Raw genomic sequence first — 22,332 nt, forward strand, 5'->3', positions numbered from 1 at the left:
AGTCGAATCGATGCGAGATAAGTGTTCGGCATGTTCGTCCACTCTATCGTTGATCTGATCCAGTTTGGCTTCCAGTTGTTTGAAAGCGGTTCTAAATTCCTTTAAAATCTCATCTCGGAGTTGTTCGAGCGCAGCCAGGGTCTCAGCCGAGAGAGCCGGAGCTTCCTTTCTCCCGGATTTAGAACTCTTGCTAGACATTGTAAGGTAGATGTGTTCACAGGCAAGTAAAAGAAACCGAAAAAGTTCCTAACTAAGGTTTAAAAAATGGAGACATTTAGTGCAAAGATAGCGACAATAACGGAACAAAAGTTCGGAGCAGCTAAGCAATCGCCATCTTACCGGAAGTCCCCAATAATATTTTTGTAGATTTTTTTCGTCACTTTCAGTTTTACTTATATCTTTCCTGTAGGTAGGCAACCAAAAGTGCACACAAATTAGGCCTCATTATGGCCAATGTGCCAGAAGCTTTCTTTACAACCCTGTGATTATGGATCTGTTTTACTGCACTCTTCAGTGCCCTACCACTCATTGTGTAAGACCTACTTTGTTGGTCCTCACACGTCTGCATTAAATTCCATCTGCCATTTTTCAGCCCATCTTTCCAGCTGGTCGACATCCTGCTGCAAGCTTTGATAGCTTTCCTTGCTGTCCACCATACCCCCAATCTTGGTGTCATCCAGAAATTTGCTGATCCAGTATATCACATTATCATCCAGATCATTGGTAAAGATGACAAATAATGTACTGTCTAGTCTAGTGAGGCTTTATGGGCAGAACTGAGAAATAAGAATGAATGGCTCTGTACGTGTCTTACCCTGGTTTACCTTCTCAGCGTGCATCACTTCACTTTTGTCTGAGTGAAATTCCATCTTCCCACTTTTCCCAGTTGAACCACATCATGTTGTAACTTTAGACAACGTTTTTCACTGTTCACTAAACCACTAATTTTGGGGCCATCTGCCAAGTTACTAATCATGTCTCCTCCATTATCATCCAAATCATTAACATATTGACAAACAAACAGAGGACTCAGCATCTAATCTGAAAAAACAACTCACCACTTCTACCTCCTACCACCCAATCAAGCTTATGTCCAATTGCTTAACTTACCAGACCAGATTTATTTTTCCAGGTATTTCATTGACTTGCTGCAATATACCGTAGTTAAAAGCTTGGTCTAAGTATTATTATCCACAACCAAACTCTGTTTGTTTATTTGTGCTTAGTCCCAATGTTAACCTTTATAAAATGTTTCTCTTTTTCAGTCCAGGGCCAGGCTAACATAACTAAGATCGGTAATTCAGCAAAACAAACTATGTATGTAAATATTTAAGAGGTGACTGAACCCCTCACTAACCTTGAACTTTCAATATGTCTTAACTTCCTGGTTTATTGGTTATAATATTACTGATGCTATTAGATGAACTGTTTATTATGGCATGACCTAACTTTTCCTATTGAGAGCTAACCCTCAACCTCAAAACCATAATAAAGTGGATTCTAGTTAATTGGGAACAGTACATTTTGGCCCAATTAAGCAGCTGCTCCAATGACCCAAAGTTTCATGGAAATATTTAAAAGGTATAAAAAAGACAATCTACCATTTAACTGAATAAGAAATTATGTATTTAAATGAAATACAGAACAATGTAGAACATTGCCCATACTACGGAGTATTATACAGTCCTAATAGTTTTTGATGGAGGAATTGATTCTGTGTATGCTGCCATGTTATTTTGATTGACTGTAAATGGACAAAATCAGTGCAGTCATCTAGTGTAGATAGTGATTTTGATGTTTGCATCCTCAAAATCTTCACTTCCATTGTAACATTCAAAATGATTGATGATACCTTCAAATTCTTCATAGTTCCTAACTTGGTGAAGTAGTGAAATCATTTCATTTTCACACCCAGCCATTTCTGGTATCTCCAAACCTCAATACTTGAAAGCACAGTTAAAAGACAACTTTGCATTGTCTTACTGCTTATTCCTAATCAACTATCAGTCACAAAAATCACTGCTTTTTGAACTCAAACACGTGGAACTGATGCTTTTTAGAAACTGTTTGCTCTAAGCACGGTGTAATGTCCAACAACCACACAAATGCACGCAACTGACTCTAGTTAGAAACCATTGAGCAACAGTCCCAATTAAGCGGCATAGTGTCCCAAATAAGTTAAGGGAATCCAGCTTTCTTCTCAATTAGTTTTAGTTCTTCAAGAGTTATCCCAAACAAGCGGCTGCCCCTATTAACCAAATGCCCAATTAACTGGAATCCATTGTTAATGAATTCTTAGTGACTATAATATTTCTAAAGGAACCATGTTCAGCTACCCTGGACTATGCTGAAAAAAGACTGGACAAAACCATTCTGAAAGGACTTCGCTGGCTTCTACGTGCAATTGCCAAAGATTACACCAGTTTGTGCGAACGAGTGCTCCATGATACCACGCTGTTTAAGAGCAAAATAAAAGAACAAGAGGGAGAGCAGTCAATATGCAGGATACAAAGAGAAAGGTAAGAGTCTTTGAATTAACCATGACATAGATAGATCTCTTTCACCTTTCATTTGGAAGGGTAAGCATTCAATTCCTACTCTAGAGACTAAAGGGCAACTTAAAAGTTAGCAGTTCAGTGCTGTACTGAAAGAGTAATGTAGATGCTTTCAGATAAAATATTAAATTGTGGTGCTATGTGACCTCTCAGATGGAAATAAAAGATCTCAATGCATTATTTAAAGAGCAGGAGTGTTCTCCTACCATTCTGACCTACATTTATTCCTTGACATATATTAAGAAACACCAAGTAATCTGGTCATTTATTTCAATAATATTTGTGGGATGCCATTGTGTCTCAACAGTCTTCCACTGCCAATTTGCCTTTTTTTTGTACAAAAATACTTTTTTCTTGTCTTCCTTCCTGTAAACCTTATTTTGTTTTCTCCCATCTCATACTTATCCAATACCTTTTTGAAAGTCAACATTATTTCTGGGGGGTTCCACCAATGTTCATTTTCTGTCATAAATGCTAGCTGTGTAAGATTTTCCACATATTTCCTTCATGTTTTTTTTGCCAATCATTTAAAATCTATATCCCCTTCCTCCAGTGGAAGCAACTTCTTTTTTTATTTATCTTTCTACACACTTCATGGATTTGTGCAATGAAGTTTTGTTGCTTTGAAGGGAATAATCACAGACTCTACATATAACCAAAATCCTCCTTCCCAGGAATCATTCCAGGGATTTTTTTTCTGTACATTTCTTAAATGTATGCCTAGAATCTGGTTACAACCTAACCATGGTTTCTTATGTTATATCAGTGACTAAATATTGCCCAAAGCACTTTCTGATGTTCTGGGATTTAAATAGATATTATACAAATGCAAATTCTTCAAATTTCTGAATAAAAGATGTGAAAGTCGTTCATTCCTACTGACTTCAAGAGGTTTCTTCACCTCACAGGTAATAACTTGCATCTACATGTGTCCAAAAATTTATTTTTGTTTGATGACCACTAAATACACAATGTGCAGCTTTGTACTTGTAATTTGCCTCTGAAATTCAGTTCTATTCAAGCAATTGGAATATAATTGGCAAATATAGTATATTTAGCCCTATTAATCCCTAGGGACTAATGTCTAAGAAATAATATTTTTAATTTAAATTTTTAAAAAATTGCAAGCTCTGCAAATCAGTAACAACAGCCAAAGCAGGAAATGCTAGAAATACTTTCTAGGTTAGGCCCATCTGTGGGAAAGCAAGGAGGCAATGAGACTCTATTGAAGCTGCAGGGAGGATGAGTGAGCTGGGCTAAAACCCATGGGAATGTGCAATAAAAAAGGTTATCTGGTCAGTGAGTGAACATAAGAAATTAAAGGGTAACAACATAGACAAAAGAACATAGATAACAGAACATGTGATTTTAAAACGCGGAGCAGGAGGATATACCCAGCAGGTCAAGCTGGGCATGTCCTCCATTCCAGAGAGAGAACAAAATGAAGGGAAAAAAGTCAATCTGAGTTCAATTTATAGGTAGATGAAAATATATTGAAAAATTGCAGAATCTGGAAACTTATAACAAAAACATAAAAGACTAATATCTAATATCTAGCAGCAAAGCAGAGGTTGGAGATTATGGCAGAAGGCTAATATTGAGAATTTAAGTTTCTTGAAGCTGGCTGAAGTCACAGAGAATGATCTGTTGAATATAGAGTCTGTTTGTGTGCAAAATGAGGACTAGGAAGCTCTATTCTCATTCTGTTTCAAAGTGGGGGGGGGGGATGAGTTAAAGCATTAATGTGGGTGATGGATGAGATAGAGTCAAGGACTTTGTTAACAATAGTAGAGGGGAGTTACAGGTTCAAGTCAAAATTTCCAGTAACTTGATTTCTTGGTCTGTCCAGTATGAACTCTGCTTGATTTTTTCCCCTTTTCATAATCTACCTCATTATGATTTTGGCCCTATTGTCTGCCTGCACTGCACTTTCTCTGTAGCTGTAACACTTCATTCTGCATTCTGTTGTTGTTTTATCGTGCACCACCCTGATGCACTGTGTGATGAATTGATCTGTATGAACAGTATGCAAGACAAGCTGTTCACTCTACCTTGTCACATGTGACAACGGTAAACCATTTCCAGTTCACTCAGGAAGTGGAGAACATATCCAATTTGCATCTGTGTCTAAGATCTTCTATCTCTGTTTTCACCCATTAACTTCCTCTATTCATTCATTAACCTTGTTTACAGCTTACCTCCATGGCCATTTCGGTTTTACCCTAATTCATTCCTTTTGCCTCCCCTCAACATCTCTATAGGATTCAAGGCGTGTATATGATTATCTGTATAAGCACCAGATATTAGGCAAGGCCAATAACTGGAAAGGGTGGAAAAGTTGAGGCTAACCTTTTGAGTAGTAAGTTGAAAACCGTCAGTTTTCAGAGTAGAACTAAAGTTTCTGTGCAATGGTTTCACTTACCAAAAAACATAAATACCGCAGTACTAATTCACTAAAACTCAAATTTATGATGGTTTATTATAATTTTATAAAGAAAAGGACAATGGGCCAGATTGTGCTGCCCATTTGGACGTACTGTAGCTTCTCTGGATTAAGAGGGCTGAATGAACTGACTTTCTTCAGCTGGTAGCAGTTTGTTAATGCAGCGCAGGCTCCACGCAATGGGTGGATGTCAATCCATTGTGAAGCTCTCTTCCTGGAATATCCTGATGTCTGACATAATCATATGTGTAATGCAAAATACAGATACTTTTATGCAATTTAACAAAGAATTAAAAATAAGAAGTTAAAATTCCTGAATACAGTACTGTACTAAAATGATTAGACATTAAAATACAGTAAGCCTTACTGGGACTTGCCTTTCTCCATTGGATCATTCAGATGATAATAAGGTTGCCATCTCTACCAGCCAGCCTTAGCATAACACTGAGAGGGACAGATCTCCACTTCCCAAACTTCCTTCTAACTCAGAACAAGAGGTCATATGTGCCACTTCTGACCCTAAGACCATAAGACATACGGTATGAGCAAAATTAGTTCATTCAGCTCATTGAGTCTGCTCCATCGATCCATCATGACTGATTTTCCCTCTCAACCCCATTCTTCAGCCTTCTCTCCATTACCTTTGATACCCCTACTAATCACGAAACTATCAACTTCCACTATGAGTATACCCAATGACTTGGCCTCTACAGCTGTCTGTGGCAATGAATTCCACAAATTCACCACCCTCCGGCTAAAGAAATTCCTCCTCATCTCTGTTCCAAAGGGACATCCTTGAATTCTGAGGCTGTGCCCTCTTGGCCTAGATTTGTCCCCAAAAAGAAACATCCTCTAGGCCTTTCAATATTTTTGGTCTCAAAAAGATCACCTCTCATTCTTCTAACTCCCGTGAATTCAGCGCCAGAGGCATCAAACATTCATCATACAGTTATGTTAACCCTTTCTTTCCCTGGATCATCCTCACGAACCTCCTCTAGTCCCTCTCCAATGCCAGCACATCCTTTCTTAGATAAGGGGCCCAGAATAGTTCACAATATTCCAAGTACGGTCTGACCATATCAGACTTCTGTGTTTGTCAGTGCAGATAAGCTACAACTATGAGTGACCAATAGTTAGTGGTTCCCTACAAAACAACCAGCTGTCAGTGAGACTGATTTGACCCCTCAAGGTGTGGTTTGTATTCTAGGCAGTGTTTTTCTGGACAGTTGTTAGACAGCTCCATCTGGTGGTTACCTCTCCATAGGCAAGTTTTCGCATCATTGAAAAGGAGTTAGAAAATAATGAAAATAGACCCTGGAAACTTAATAATTTACTTGCATGAATAATAAATTTTATTCTTGCTGCATTGCATATTGCATTAACAAGCAGGAGTAGGATTTGCTGGACTACCCTATTTTAGCTTTGCTTGGGCTTTGTAGAAAAACTATAAGCTATGGGCCAATATTCAGAAGAATACTCCATTTGAGTTTACTCCGTGTGACTCAGATGCATGCTCAGGGAATTAAGGATGACCTTTTACCACTTCGCATTTGCTGTTCTTTTTGTTCCATTTTATAAGGACGGCTACTGACAAATATAATCTGATTGCTACCTTCAATGGCTTTTGTAGGGATGACAACCCTTCATTTAGAAATGAAAAACAAGTTGAATAAAAGCTATTATTATAAAACTAAATATATCACAGGTGTTGACCTTGTGTGACTCAGGTGTAAGGGTTCATTATAGTGAGGGATGCTGGCTTCATGGTTTATCCGCTGCCCAGAAAATCTGTGACTGTGTAGGCTGCCACTTGGAATTGTCAGAAAATATCACTGAGAATCAGTAAGACAATAACTTTTCTTCTGACGTGGAGGGACTTTTTATTAATTGACACATACAGATGAAAGGAGATTAAAGTTTCCAGTGGATAGAGTTGCAAATTCTCAAGGGATATTTTGCTGTTGGTTTCATGACATGAACTGCCATCCCAGCCAATCATAAAACCATGCTCTCCTTGTCCAATAGTTCTATAATTAAGAAACAAAAATATATTAAAAAAGTAATAAAAACACATGAGCTGAGAAAGTGGAAATCTGAAAAGTACATCATATAGGTTTATCCTGGAGCAATCACTTATCTGAGCTTCACAAAATACATAATGCATAGTAATTAATCCAGGGCTTTTACTGGCTTGAGTTATACAGTTATCTCCTAGGTACATTCTGTGTAATAAGCGGTTAAGTAATATGTAGTCCTGACGAAGGGTCTCGGCCCGAAACTTCGACAGCGCTTCTCCCTATAGATGCTGCCTGGCCTGCTGTGTTCCACCAGCATTTTGTGTGTGTTGTTGAAGTAATATGTCTTCTATTTTATAGAAAAAGACACACCAAAGTTGGTCTGGAGAAGGAAAAGAGTAGACATCTGAAAGATCCTGAAGCCACACTACACACAAAAATCAACTCACTTAAACGTATAAATAATGTCATCAATGCTGAGGTATGAAAAATGTTTAAAAAATTATTTACCAATTGATGTAGCTATTTCATTTTTTCATATAGTGTAGTTAATTGATTCGTGTCACGAAGCTTATTCAGATCCTCTGGTAATGAGTCCAGTGGTGGTACAAGAAGTCAGGTGATTCGGCATGTGATATTCAGCACATCTTTGTTTCTATATTGCAATGCATAAGCAGAGAAGTAAGGAACAATCATACCCACAAGCTGCAGCCACCCCAGTCAGCCAGGAAGCCATCAGCATGATCTGGCCCTGTGTCAATTTGATGTCTATGTGCTTAGTGTGTTACATTAATTTAGTTAACCAGTTTACATAGAATATACAAGTCAGTAACAGATTATTCAGTTCAACAGGTACAGGCCAACCTTAATGATACATCTCACCTCATCAGCATTACCTTCTGTATGCTTCTCCCTTCAGCAACTCGCAAATATTTCTGTGTAGCAAATTCCAAGCTGTAATCATTTTTGGATAAAGAAGTTCCCCTTCAATTCCCTGTGGTATTTAGGATACCTGGTTTTGGTTTCCTCGCAGTTGTAGATCATTAACCTGGTTCAAGCTGGCAGTGCCAAAACAAGTGGGGCCTTCGGGACTTGTTCGGAGACTGAGATTGTGGTAACAATTACACGTGGATTTTAGCACCAGATTTAAAAAAAAAGAAGTGGACTATCTGCGGAGATCAAGATTGTTTGCGTTAATAGGTGCTTGACAAGGGCAGGTCAGAAACAGGAAAGGAGCAATCTGTCACAATATGTGGAGGAGAGGACAGACAGAATCTGGGAATAAGCAATGAAGCAGGTCAAGTGAAAGATCTCTTTAGAGAGTGAGCACTTCGGAGACAGCTCTCTGATTAGATGGTATGGGAAAGTATTGAATTGGAAAAGGGGGAATTATGATGCTATTAGGCAGGAACTTTGGAGGGTAAATAGGGAACAGATGTACTGAGAGAAATGCACAATGGTAAGTGGAAGTTGCTTAAGGAGCATTTGCATGGGGTTCTGGAATGGATTATCCCACTGAGGCAGGGAAAGGATGGTAGGGTGAGGGAATTATGGTTAACAAAAAATGTGGAACATCAGGTCACAAGGAGGAAAGAAGCATACATAAGGTTTTTGAAGCAAGGATCAGACAGAGCTCTAGGGCATTATAAGGTAGCTGGGAAGCTGCTTAAGACTGGACTTAGGAGAGCTAGAACATAGAACATAGAAATTACAGGCCCTTCGGCCCACAATGTTGTGCCGACCATGTAACCTACTCTAGAGACTGCCAAGAATTTCCCTGGCGCATAGCCCTCTATTTTTCTAAGCTCCATGTAAGAGGCTCTTAAAAGACTCCGTTGTATCCGCTTCCGCCACCGCTGCTGGCAGTGCATTCAATGCACCCACCACAATCTGTGTGAAAAATGTACCCCTGACATCTCCTTAATACCTATTTCCAAGCACCGTAAAACTATGCCCCCTCATGTTAACTATTTCAGCCCTGGGAAAAGGCCTCTGACTATCCACACGATTGACGCCCGTCATCATCTTATACACCTCTATCAGGTCACCACTCATCTTCCATCGCTCCGTGGAGAAAAGGCCAAGATCACTCAACCCATTCTCATAAGGTACACCCTCCAATCCAGGGGACATACTTGTTAATCTCCTCTGCACTCTCTCTATAATATCCACATCCTTCCTGTAGTGAGGTGACCAGAACTGAATACAGTACTCCAAGTGGGGTCTGACCAGGGCTTTATAAAACTGTACCATTACCTCACGGCTCTTGAACTCAATCCCAGGGTTGAAAAATGTCAACACACCATTTGCCTGCTTAACAACACTGTCAACCTGTGTAGTAGCTTTGAGTGTCCCATCAACATGGACCCCAAGATGCTCCACACTGCCAAGAGTCTTACCATTTATATCATATTCTGTCTTCAAATTGGACCAACCAAATGAACCACTTCACACTTATCTGGGTTGAAGTCCATCTGCCACTTCTCGGCCCAGTTCTGCATCCTATTGATGTCCCTCTGTAACCTCCATAACACCTCCAACCTTTGTGTCATCAGCAAACCTATCAGTCCACCCTTCTACTTCCTCATCCAGGTCATTTATAAAAATCACAAGGAGGAGGGGTCCCAGAACAGATCCCTGCAGAACACCACTGGTCACAGACCTCCATGCAGAATATGAACCATCTACAACCACCCTTTGGCCTTCTGTGGGCAAGCCAGTTCCGGATCCACAAAGCAAGGTCTCCTTGGATCCCATGCCTCTTTACTTTCTGAAGGAGCCTTGAATGGGGACCTTATCAAATGCCTTACTGAAATCCATATACACTACATCCACTGCTCTACCTTCATCAATGTGTTTTGTTACATCCTCGAAGAGTTCAATCAGGCTCGTAAGGTATGACCTGCCCTTGACAAAGTCAAGCTGACTATTCCAAATCCCTGTCCCTAATTGGAAACTATAGAAAGTGTGCAGAGGAGATTTACAAGGATAGATACATGGAGCAAAGGGTAAAACTAGTTATTTCTAAAGTAAGTGCATGTTCAGTACAGCATTGTGGACTGAAGGGCCTGTATTGTGCTGTAGGTTTTCTATGTTTCTATATTCTAATATTAGAAAAGTTAAAATTTCCCGTCACACCAACCCTATTATTATTGCATCATTCCAGAATCTGCCTCCCTATCTTCTCCTTAATATCCCTGTTACTATTGGAGGGGTCTATAAAAAACACCCAGTAGAGTTATTATCCCTTTCCTGTTTCTGACTTCCACCCACACTGACTCAGTAGACCATCCCTCCATGACTTTCTCTTTTTCTGCAGCTGTGACACTATCCCTAATTAGCAATGCCATGCCTCCACCTCTTTTGCCTCCCTCTCTGTTCTTTTTGAAACATCTAAAGCCTGGCACACTCAGCAGCCATTCCTGGTCATGAGACATCCAAGTCTCTATAATGGCCACAATGTCACAGTTCCATGTATTGATCCACGTTTTAAGTTCATCCACCTTGTTTATGATACTCCTTGCATTAAAATAGACACATCTCAAACTACCAGGCTCCCTATAAGCTGTCTCTACCTGTGCTCCAACCTCCCCATCCTCTGCTTCTTCACTTCAGTTCCCACCTCCCTGCAAATCTAGTTTAAACCCTCCCCAATAGCATTAGCATTGATCCCTCTCAGATTGAAATGCAACCCATCCTTTTTGTACAGGTCACACCTGCCCCAGAAGAGATCCCAGAGATCCAAAAATCTGAATCCCTGCCCCCTGCTCCAATCCTTCAGGCACGCATTTATCCTCCAGCTCATTCAAAGGTTTCAAAGATACATTTAATGTCAGAGAAATGTATACAATATACATCTTGAATTTTTTTTACTTTGCAGCCATCCACAAAAACAGAGAAGTGCCCCAAAAAATGAATGACAATTAAATGTCAGAACCCCAAAGCTCCTCCAGCTCCCCCCTCCCACGCACAAGCAGCAGCAAAGCAACAACCCTCCCACCAGCAAAAAAAACATCGGCATCCCCCACCGATTACTCAAGTGTGCAGCAAGCATCAATAAAGACAGAGACTTGCAATACCCCAAAGACTACTCGTTCATCCAGTAATTCGACATACCACAGGTTTTCTGTCTCCCTAATAAGGGAAAAAGAGTTGTCCCTGTTTCGCAGTGAGAGGGGAGACATAACAAACAATTCCTATACTCCCTGTCGCGTGGGAGCAGCAATCCCGAGATTACTACCCTTGAGGTCCTGCTTCTCAGCTTCCTTCCTAACTCCCTGTAGTCTGTTTTCATGACCTCCACCCTTTTTCTACCTATGTCGTTGTTACCAATATGTACCATAACCTCTGGCTGCCTACCCTCCCATTTCAGGATATTGTGGACGCGCTCAGAAACATCACGAACCCTGGTACCTGGGACCAAAGTACCATCCTTGTTTCTTTTTTGCGTCCACAGAATCGCCTATCTGTCCCCTTAACAATAGAGTCTCCTATTACCGCTGCCCTCCTCTCCTGCTCCCTACCCTTCTGAGCCATAGGGCCAGTCTCAGTGCCAGAGGCACGGCCACTGTTGCTTCCCCCAGGTAGGTCGTCCACACCAACAGCACTCGAAATGGAGTACATATTGTTAAGGGTTATTGTGAAACTGGATGGCTTCATGAGAAAGCCTTTGTGAGTAGGATTAAGGAAAACCCCAAGGCATTCTGTGAAGAGCAGCAGAATGATTAGAGCGAGTATAAGACCGATCAGCAATACAGGAGGAGGAGGATGTAAGGGAGGTCTTCAATGAATACTTTGCTTCAGTATTCACCAGTAAGAGGGACTTTGATGAATGTGAGTACAACACAGAATAGGCTAATATGCCGGAACTTGCCAACATTAAGAAAGAGGATGGACTGGAATTTTTGAAAAGTATTATTCCCTGGGAATTGTAAACACAGTGAGTTTTTAGATTTAAGAAAAACTTGGACAGGTATATGGATGAGAGGGCTTTGGAGGGATATGGCCCAGGTGCAGGTCAGTGGGACTAGGCAGAAAAATGGTTCGGCACAGCCAAGAAGGGCCAAAAGGCCTGTTTCTGTGCTGTAATGTTCTATGGTTCTATCAATGTTGGGCAAACTGAGAGGATTCTTTGAGGAATTATGAGCATTTGGAGAAGCATAGTCCGATTAGAGATAGTCAGCGTGGCTTTGTGAGGAGCAGGTCGTGCCTCACAAGCCAGATTGAATTACTTGAGGAAGTCATAAAACAAAGGGATGATGTTAGAGCAATGGATGGGGTGTATATGTATTTTAGTAAGGCATTTGACAAGATTCCCCATGGTTGGCTCATTCAGAAAGTCAGGAGACAGGAAATCAGTCATGCAGTTCTGTAATAGTCCAGTTAGACCCCATTTGGAGCATTGTGTTCAGTTCTGATCACCTCATTGGATTCGATGAACTCGACTTTTGAGAGGGCAGGTATGGTCTGAAGGCCAACGACGAGCCTGTGGTCAAATCCATTACTTTGCGCTGATTAAAGCATTGAGCAAGATCAAAACTGTTAAGGACAATGAACAGGTGTTCAATGCCATCTGTCTGTGTTTAACCAGTCACCCCTCCCTCTCTTCTTGCTACCACCATTGGGTAGAGGTTCAGAGGCCTGGGTCCCATGCCACCACTTTCGGGAGCAGTTGTGGCCCTGCAGCCAATGGGCTCTGAACCATCTTCACTCACTCTTGAGGACTCCGCAGTTCATTTTCCTTGCGATTTTGTTCACTTTTTTTATGTTCAATGTGATTTGATCAAGGCATAGGCGAAGGATGAACCAGGGTTCAGCTCACTACTCCACGGGGTTGACTTGCTTCAGCACTGAACTGGCTCTGCAGCTGTGGCCTGCAACCATCCGTGCTCACTTCAGCACCGAACCGGCCCGGGGCTGTTGTGTCACGTTCGGAGACTCTGCTGTTAATGTTGTTTTGTGTTATTTGTTTACTTTTTTTACTGCTTGCATGATTTGTTCCTTTTTACACACATTGGGTGTTTGTTGTGTAGGATTTTTCAATGGGTTCTATTGTGTTCCTTTGTTTTATGGCTGCCTGCAAGAAGACAAGTCTCAAGGTTGTGTACTGTATACTTACCTTGATCATAAATGTACTTTGGACTTGAAGTTTGAATTGATGTTACAAACCTGAAAAAATCATAACTTCCTAACCAATAATTTACATAGAAGTTCAGGTTTAATTTTATTTCCAGTTATATTGATATTTCCCCTGGTCACTTTGATACACATAAATGTCATGTAAATTCATGATTCTAAATTAAGTATTGCCACCCACATTCATCTCTCAGTTGCACATTAACTGGGATATATCCCTCTGCTGAAGCCACTGTTTAACAACAATTCCACATAATTCTCCTTTGCTATTGTAACAGAATGAAGAAAAAATCAAGAATGCTTTCGTGACCAAGAAAAGAAAGAAGAAAATCAAGTCCTCTGGCAGCAATTTGCCTTTGTCTCAAAGACAGAGGCCATTTGGTGGAAACACTTCTTCCTCAGACACAGCTAATAATACTCTTGGGTCCAGCAAAGAGAGGAGTCAGGGAGTTGATGGAAGTACTCATCAGTTGGATAGTTCTCAGCAAGCAGAACAAAACACATTGATGTCATGCTCTGTGAACACAGAAGCTGCTAAAGGTATAATCATATCCCTCGCTTGATGAAGATCTGAAATGCAATGAGAAATTCATTTTATAAAATAGCAAAGCCATTCAGATGGAAAAGGGAACACTGGCATGAGAGGATCATAATGTGATCAACTATACCGATATCTGCAGGAAGACATTTGATATAAGAAATTTCCCTTTGATGTAAGAAATACTAAATAAAAGCTTTTGAGATCACTCCATTAAATCAAACTGATTCCAGCTAGCAAAGCTTACAGCATGTAATACTATAAAATAAGTCTGATTTGGAGCTATTTTCCAGAATGAGCAACAGTTTGATCCATTGGAAATGTGAGACACTTTGTAATGTAAGCCTGCCTGATACCGATTTATTAATTTTTTTTACTTGTAATTTTCTTTGTGCAGAAGCATTTAAAAAAATCCATCCTTAACCAAGGTCACAAATAGCATTCTCTGTGAAGATATGCAAACTTGCTGCACTATCTTTCCTCATATTGCTCAGTCTTTCTGCAGATGTTGGCATAGTTGATCACTTTATCCTCCTTTCATGCTAATAGTCCATCTTCCATCTGAATCATTCTGTTCTCGCCCAGTTCCACTGCAACCTGTTCAGTCACAGCCAGGAAAATTTCCATAATTACTATTTCCAATAAAGATGGGATGGCATATTTATTGTTCATCCCCCTCAAAAATCCTTCTCTGTTTTTCCATCCCTTTTCTTGGTGAAGCTTTCAGAGTGAAACCTCCGTATGTGGTACATTGATTACAAGAGCTCAATAATATCTACTCCTACCCACCTTCAGCTTGTCTCTGCCAAAACCATTATCCATGTTTTTGTTATACCCACATGAATTATTTCAATGCTCCCAGTTCCGTGCTCTTCATTAACTTGAGTGCATCTGAAGCTCTGCTGCCCAAATTCCACCTGACACCAAGTCCCTTTCACTTATTAATGATGTATTAGCTCACAACTTTAAACTAGGAATATTAAGGTTGATCTACCAGCCCTAGGACTTTAACAGTATGATGAATGTTTTCCAAACTATCCATGGTCTTTCTCCACAATCCTGCAACTCCTCCTGTGCATCTTGCAGTTTTTTAGCTCAACATTAGTGGTCATGATTTCAACCAAGCCATCTCAAAATTCTCTCCTTTGTCATCCATTTCACTTGTTCTTCGAACCTCCCTCTGAGACCTCCACATGAATCTCTATCTTCAGATCGATGTTTATTATTCCATTCCTCTGAAGCAATTTGGGAGATTTTCCCGTGCTTAAGGAGTTATTGTAAGTTGTTGCTGAAATCAAATTAATAAATTGAGCAGTCAAATGAAATGACTTGTCAGGTACAGGTTGAGTACCCTTTGTCCAAAATTCCAAAATCCGAAAACCCCCAAAATCTGAAATGTTTTTTAGTGCTGACTTGATGTCACAAATAGAAAATTCCACAATGTGTTGAGAAGGCTCCCTGGTAATGCAAGGTCTCTGTGCACTGCAGAACATTCTGAGAAGTGACCTCACATATGTAACAAACAGAAATAATAAGAAATAGAAAAACACTGCATAAAGTGAAAAATGAATATCTCAATTATGTACACAAAGAGTGGATTTGTCAATGCTGGAGTTAACATATGTTACTAATGGTATGCTGATCATGAAATAAGCAAAGATCTATTATGACAAACTGAAAATTGAAGGTAATTGTTTCATACACAAAATTATTAGAAGTATTAGATAAAACTACACCACCCCCATCATAGTTGTGGAATGGTCGGCTGTTTGAAATCAATGACAGATATGAAGTGAATTACAGTACTGGAACCCAGTAATCGACTCATTAAGGAGCGGTTATTCATATCTAACAGTCTGTTGAGAACCCAGTTCCATCATGTCAGACCATGCTCCGACTGTAGACTGTTCTCTCTGTTGGCTTTGTGCAAGCTGTACATAAGCTGTATATGTAATGTAAATGGATTTTATGTTTAGACTTGCATCCCATCCACAAGGTATCTCATTATATACATGTCAATATTCCAAAATCTGAAATACTTCTGACCCCAAGCATTTTTATAAGGGAAGTTCAACCTGTATAACCACAGAGTAGAAAGCAGGTAGCAAGTAGATGCAGCATATTTAGGATATGGAACCTGTTGATTGCTGTCATTGACTTTGAGTAAGTTTATGTTCATCGTTGTTTGTCTATATTTATTGAGCCCCCCTATCCACCCTGAATATGTGAGTGTAAAGTTATCTTAATAGCTTGGGTGCCACAGTAGCATGACACTATTACAGCTCAGGACGTTTGGAATTCAGAGTTTAATTCCAGCGTCATCTGTAAGGAGTCTGTATGTCTCCCCAATGGTGCTCCAGTTTTCTCCCATTCTCTAAAGAAATACTGGTTGCATTCATCGGTCCTTCTAAACTGTCCCATGATTAGGTTAGGGTTAATTGGTGTAGTCAGGGTTTGCTGGTTCGATGTTGCTCGAAGGGCTGTATCACTAACTAAATAAATAAATAAATAGATAGATAGATAAGATAAAACTATTTCCTTTTCTTTTGAGGTTTCCTGCTTGCTCTTTGTTCCATTTAAATTTCAGTGTAGAGTGTGGACAAATAATCAACTTAATAGTGAAAATCTATATTGATATTGTAAGTGTTCATATTTCTAGTTTAATAGCATCATTCTATTCAGAGGCTCGTAACATATTTCTAACAGGATGTTTCCATATATTTCCACTCAATTATACATCAAGGGCCTAAAATGACATCTGAGAGGGAATGTACTGTAAACTGAATGAATTCATGAAGGGTAGGAGCTATTTGAAACTAATAGATGATAAGATGCAATTATTTTAATTATGTCTGAAAGTGTTTGAAAAAAACTGGAGGAAAAAAGTATGCACCATGTCATTTGTTCAATTTGGATTTAAGATAATGGAAAATGTTTTGATTTCGGTTCTTTAAAAAATCTGATTTAGATTCTGAAAAGAAAAATAAAGGAAAGAAATTAAAGAAGAAATGCACAAACAAGATAAACTCAGCTGACTCGGAAGACAACTTTTCCAGAAATGTGGATTTAACAGCACCTCTGGGTAAGGACCCACCACATGCTCAAAAATCCAGCAGTTTAATATAAATGCCTAGTACATAAGCAGAAGGAAGTGAATCTTGTGCAACCATGAGGACTCTAATCATTCTAGTTAGCCCTACAGAAGTTTAAGAACCCATTTTGTGATTCCAAGTAATATTTGAAATCCAGGACATACTAGTTAGGTTTATTGGGATTTAAGAGCTTCATAAGTTACTCCCAATGGTTTATTAGAATTTTAATCATTAACATGTACCTTTCCTGTGATAATGCCTTCTGAAAGATTTAGTTGGCAAATATGTTGCTTAATTTGGAAATGAGTGATACTAATTTTTCCTGAATTTGCTGATCTTCAGCAAGTGGTTCTAATTGTCCTGTAATTTAGTGCAACAAAGTTCATCATTGAATTGCTTCTTGGTACACATGTCTACCACTCTAAACCTTTCCCATCTATAGATTCAATTCCTCCCCAATTTTCCTCTGTTGGCTCACATTCATTAGGCTTTATCTCATTCAGAACTGGCCCTTATACACCCTATACCATGACCTCCTTATTAACACCTCATCCAACAGCACTACCCTCATTCTCACCATCTCGTGCGGTCCTGAGTCACAACGTGTTCCAGAATTAAATTCTCATACACAGGCTTAAGTTAGGAAAATGGCGAGATCAAGTACCTGCTGGACATGATAGGTGCCAGTGAATAAGCACACCAGTTCACTTGATATCAGCTCCAGAATTCCTCTGCAATATCTTGATATCAAACCATGTGCTTTCTCTGAAGTGCCAACAATGGTTAGTGTTCACTTCATGAATGTTGGCTAACTGTGTTTTCACTGTATATTACGAAGCATTAAAGGAGCAACTTAGAGATCAGTGTTGCGTAAAAGTCATTAAATTTCTGAACAGTACTATTCGAGTCCTGAATTTATAATGTGGTTTATTGTTCATAGGCAGTCCACAGTTAGAATCAGAATCAGGTTTATTATCATTGACAGATGCTGTGAAATTTGTTGTTTGGTGGCACAAAGCAACACAAGGAATTAACTGTAATCTACCATTCATGTAGCAGGTAACTGTATCTGGCTTGTACAATGCAGTTATTATTTACATCTGTCCAACCTTAAAAATAAGTCAAAATCTTCTATTGGGTCTTCGGTGAAGTATTTGTTCCTAAAATTGCTAGGGCCTTATTAGGTTGACCAGAGAGGTCAGCGGGATTTGAACAAGGCAGTTGAAATTAAAGTCACTGAAACAGTTCCTTTAGCCCTACACATCCTTGCTGACCATTGATATGTCTTGGCAATTCAACTACTCATTTAGATAGTTCTTCAATGCTGTGGGACTCTCTGCAACACCACCCTCAGGCATTGCATTCCATGTTCCAAATGTAACCTAGATTTTAACAAGTTACTTGTTAAATCTTCTCTGAGGTCTTATCTCTTACGTTAAACATATGTCTTCTAGTGAAGAGTTTCTTCGTATCAGATCAAAAAAACTGCAGATACTGAAAATCTGAAAGGAAAACTAAATCTAGCTGCAGCATTCAGCAGATTAGTCAGTATGACCAGAGAATCAGAGTTAATGTTTCTGGTCGGCTACCCTTGCACTGACCCACGTTTGTCCTTGACCTTACATTTGGTCTGTGCAGAGTTTGCATGTTCTACCCATGATCATGTGGGATTCTCCTCTCTTATTCCAAAGATTGGCTACAGTAAGTTATCCCTTCAGCGGCAGAAGATTCAAACAAGAGTATGTGAGAACGTGTAAAAGGCAGAGTTATAGGGTTGTAAAGCGATTGGGAATAGGACTGACGGGGTGCTCTGTTGCAAGATAGACGGGAGCCAATGGGCTGAGCAGCTTTGTTTTGTGTCATTGTAAGTAAACTCTCACTATGCACTGTCACTATTTAATCAGCGGCAGAGAACTGCTTGCTGCTCAAGAGTGATACTGACCTCAGTGAGCACGCACTGATCCACCAAAAACTCACTGTGATCAAAAGATTATCAATGACCACAACCAGCTGGTGGCCAAGACTACAATTCCAAGCACTCTGCAGTCCCAACAGACTACCCAAGTGCATTGCCCGTCACTCCACGTTTAAGCATTGTCTTTTCTCCTTGCTCTATATTCTTCTCTTCAGCAGCTTGGTTAACAAGGTTTGGAAACTGTTTAAATATTTCAGACTCTCTCGTTCTCCTTCATGGATTGTATTTTAAAATGATACCATTTATTTTTCTTTTTGGTTAGCTTTCCAATCTCTGTATGATTTTGTGAAGTGCCATCATATGTTCTACCTTAACAGTGAAAATATATGCTAATTTATGTTTTTGAAGATCATGTGGTCTAAGTAATTGGCTATAAAAAAAAATGTTCAGTCATAAACAGTTGGTTACCTAAACAATACTAATTTTGATTTTTTTTAAAAATCACAGCATTTTAAGAGTAGTTCAATATTTAAAATAAGAACATATCAAATTGTGGTAGAATGAGACTAAAATCGTCAAGATAACAATTGTTCTAACACTGAGAGTTGGGGACTGTAAGGAAAGTTGTAATTTACAGAATCAAAATAGAGCCACATCTGTGGAGGAGAGAGAAAATAATGAACTTGTTAAATTAAGTTTTGAATCCTAATTTCTGTAATGTACCTAGACAAAAGGTGAGGTACATTACAGAAATATTTCATGATCTCATGTCGGGCAACGTTGAAGCAATGGAAATAACATGGAGAATTAACATGACAGCTAATTGGATTAACAGGCTAAATGAAGGGTTACTGCAAATCAAAGAATCAATCAGCAGTTCCTTGCTCCTAAGACACCCCTGTATTGGGCAGAAAAGCTTCTGAACCTTTTGGTCCAATTAGAGAAAAGGAAAACATCTATTTTTTCATGTCACAAAGTTTGTTATGAATATTAAACCTAACTTGAAGGGCAGGACAATTTCTATCTTTACATCATCCAAATTAGATATACCAGAAGCCAATTGTTGCTGGCATCAACTACCTCGGTATTATTGTCCAGGTGATCTCAGCAGAAACATTAAGGAATCCTCTCTTAAACAATAACCATATACAAACCATGATCTGCCGCAAAATGTAAACTCTGAATATAAGCATTTAGAGGTGATGCTTCAAAAAGGTGACATCGATCATTAAGGACCCCTCATCACCTAGGACATCCCTTCTTTCAATGCTACCGTCAAGAAGGAGATACCGAAGACACAAAGACACATACTCACACACCCAACGTTTCAGGAGCAACCTCTTCCCCCCACCATGAGATTTATCAACGGACAATGAATCCATGAATAATACCTCACTATTTTTTTCCTCTCTTTATGCACAACTTATTAAATTTCATTTACTTCATATTGTAATTTATAGTTTATTATTATATATTTTAAGATACCGCTGCCACAAAACGCCAAATTTCACAATGTATGCCTGTGATATTAAATCAGATTCAGATGTTCCCATATGGTGCCTATTATCCTGGACATAAGTAATTACTGTCACTCAAACAACATGTAACTCAGGGGAGAATCAACTGGATTGTAACTTTAAAACTGATTCTGTTTTTTTGTTGAAATAAGTATACACAAAATTCTCGTGTCAATTTTATTTTTAACTATTCAAAGGATACAAAGCATTCCATAATCTTGTGTACTTTGTCTCCTAATCAATGTATCTCCTTTGTTTATTCTTATAGATCTCTACAGAAAAGCACTCCAAGCACTAAAGACCAGACCTCAAGCTAACAACTAAAAAAAATTCTGTAGCTTTTCCGATGAACTGGTTTCTTAACTCATTTGATATTATTTGCACTGGAACAATTGTCACAGTCATTTGAAGTCCATACTTCCTTGAACATTTTTCAGCATGAATACATAGGAAGGAAAGTTGTCAGTCAATACATTACATTTTCTTCTATATGACATATCTAGAAAGTATCTGACAAATTATGCAACCGAGTAATTAATACCTGTAACAATTCTGTTTTTATAAGTGTTGTCAGATGCTGGATGGAGGTCTGAGAGACCCTGATCCAATATCACTCCCGATTTCAGTTTCTTCTTTTATATACAACACTACACTCTTTTATTCTTTTCCATGTCTTTGTTTATTGCATTTATATTCTTTGTGTCTTGCCTAATGTGTTTAATGGAAAGATGCGACCTTTTGCACAAAGTGCAATGTTAAAGTAAGTTATCTAAACATCCACTAGTGTCTCAATCTTTCTTTGTAAAAGATCTTAAAGATCAGAACAAATTGCGATAAGTTCTGTAAGAAAGAAGGAAAAGAAGCAGACCCTATCAATGGAATAAAAGACGATTTGTAGCTTAGCTTTATCTACCACGTCCTAGTTTATCAAATATTTCACATTCTCTGACTGTAAACTATTGAACAAGCATTGAGACAGTGTACATTTTGCCATTATATTTTAAGTCTGCCAGCTCTAGGCTCTATCAATGAAAAGAGGTTTATTTCCATTTGTTATTCAGACAGCTTTCAAAATCCTATCAACAGCAATTATAACAAAGTCTTCATTACTATAAAGAATACAATGCCAGTTTCTGTAATTTCTCCATGGTAATGGTACAATCAATGTATTTTTATAAAATGACTAGAATTATCAACAGTACTCTAGTTGTTATCTCATATGGCTCTCTAAAGCTCTAGGAAAACTTCCTCAGTTTTATATTCAGTAATTAGCGTTAGATGTTAAAATCTCATCAAATTTTTTGATTTGACCTCTTTAGAATTTTTTTGTATATTACTGCACAATTTTAAATGAATCTGTATCAACCTTAAATCTCTTTGGAATTCCATGTTCCTATTTCTTCATTATTTAAATATTGGATTAATTCTTTGCTAGTCTAGGTTCATCTGAGTTTTAGCCATTCAATTAATCTCAATAAAATTTGGTCTCTGTTGCAAATTAGCCTGGTCTAATTCTGTTATGCAGCCACCTTGAAGTCGTAAGTAAAACCTAACAGAGACATTTTGTGGAACCACTATCTCTCCACCTCAAAATTAATGTTCTCACTGGGATGACAATCAAAGATTGAAATGAGAACAACTTATGTGTTCAGAATTTTCTGTTTTATACAATATCTATGTAGATCTCATTTATCACAGTGAGAACAGACTCTCAGAGGTATAAAAAACTCTAATTATACTAGATCCCCATTTATGCCACTGAATCAGGGACTATGAATTGATTTCAGCACAGAACTAAATGACCACTGCACTGTCTAAAAGAACTGAAAACATCATCTTTCAGATAAGCTATTAAACAAATATAATTTTTACTGGGGTTTTCATCTGATTCTCTTCCATTTTCCTTCCTGAATCAACGCCAATACTTTTACGTTGCACTCACTGGAGATTTTCACGTACGTTTGGCCACATTTCCAAAAGGATATTTCAAATTTTAAAACATTTAGGAAATTAGTGTGCATCCCTCCCACTCATGGACAAGCTACTGGACAAATATAGGATATTCCTCTTTGTATGTCTGTTCAAGGTTGGTTGGCTATAAAGTTAAGCGATTCTGTTTCTT

At 38.8% G+C, this 22,332-nt stretch overlaps 1 protein-coding gene across 2 annotated transcripts in view; it reads left to right on the plus strand.

Annotated features, from left to right (window-relative positions):
• The window catches only part of LOC140734074 (ADP-ribosylation factor-like protein 13B), a 49,951-nt gene extending 28,184 nt beyond the window's left edge, over positions 1-21,767 (plus strand). For both annotated transcript variants that reach the window (XM_073057659.1, XM_073057660.1), the window contains exons 6-10: positions 2,320-2,519; positions 7,374-7,494; positions 13,427-13,688; positions 16,655-16,768; positions 20,479-21,767. In XM_073057659.1, coding sequence (XP_072913760.1) covers positions 2,320-2,519; positions 7,374-7,494; positions 13,427-13,688; positions 16,655-16,768; positions 20,479-20,534 — 753 coding nt within the window. In that variant the 3' untranslated portion in view covers positions 20,535-21,767. The remainder of the gene's footprint in view (positions 1-2,319; positions 2,520-7,373; positions 7,495-13,426; positions 13,689-16,654; positions 16,769-20,478) is intronic.
• Positions 21,768-22,332: the final 565 nt, after the last annotated feature.

Source organism: Hemitrygon akajei, chromosome 10 (genome assembly GCF_048418815.1).
Source record: "Hemitrygon akajei chromosome 10, sHemAka1.3, whole genome shotgun sequence".
NCBI lineage: Eukaryota > Metazoa > Chordata > Chondrichthyes > Myliobatiformes > Dasyatidae > Hemitrygon > Hemitrygon akajei.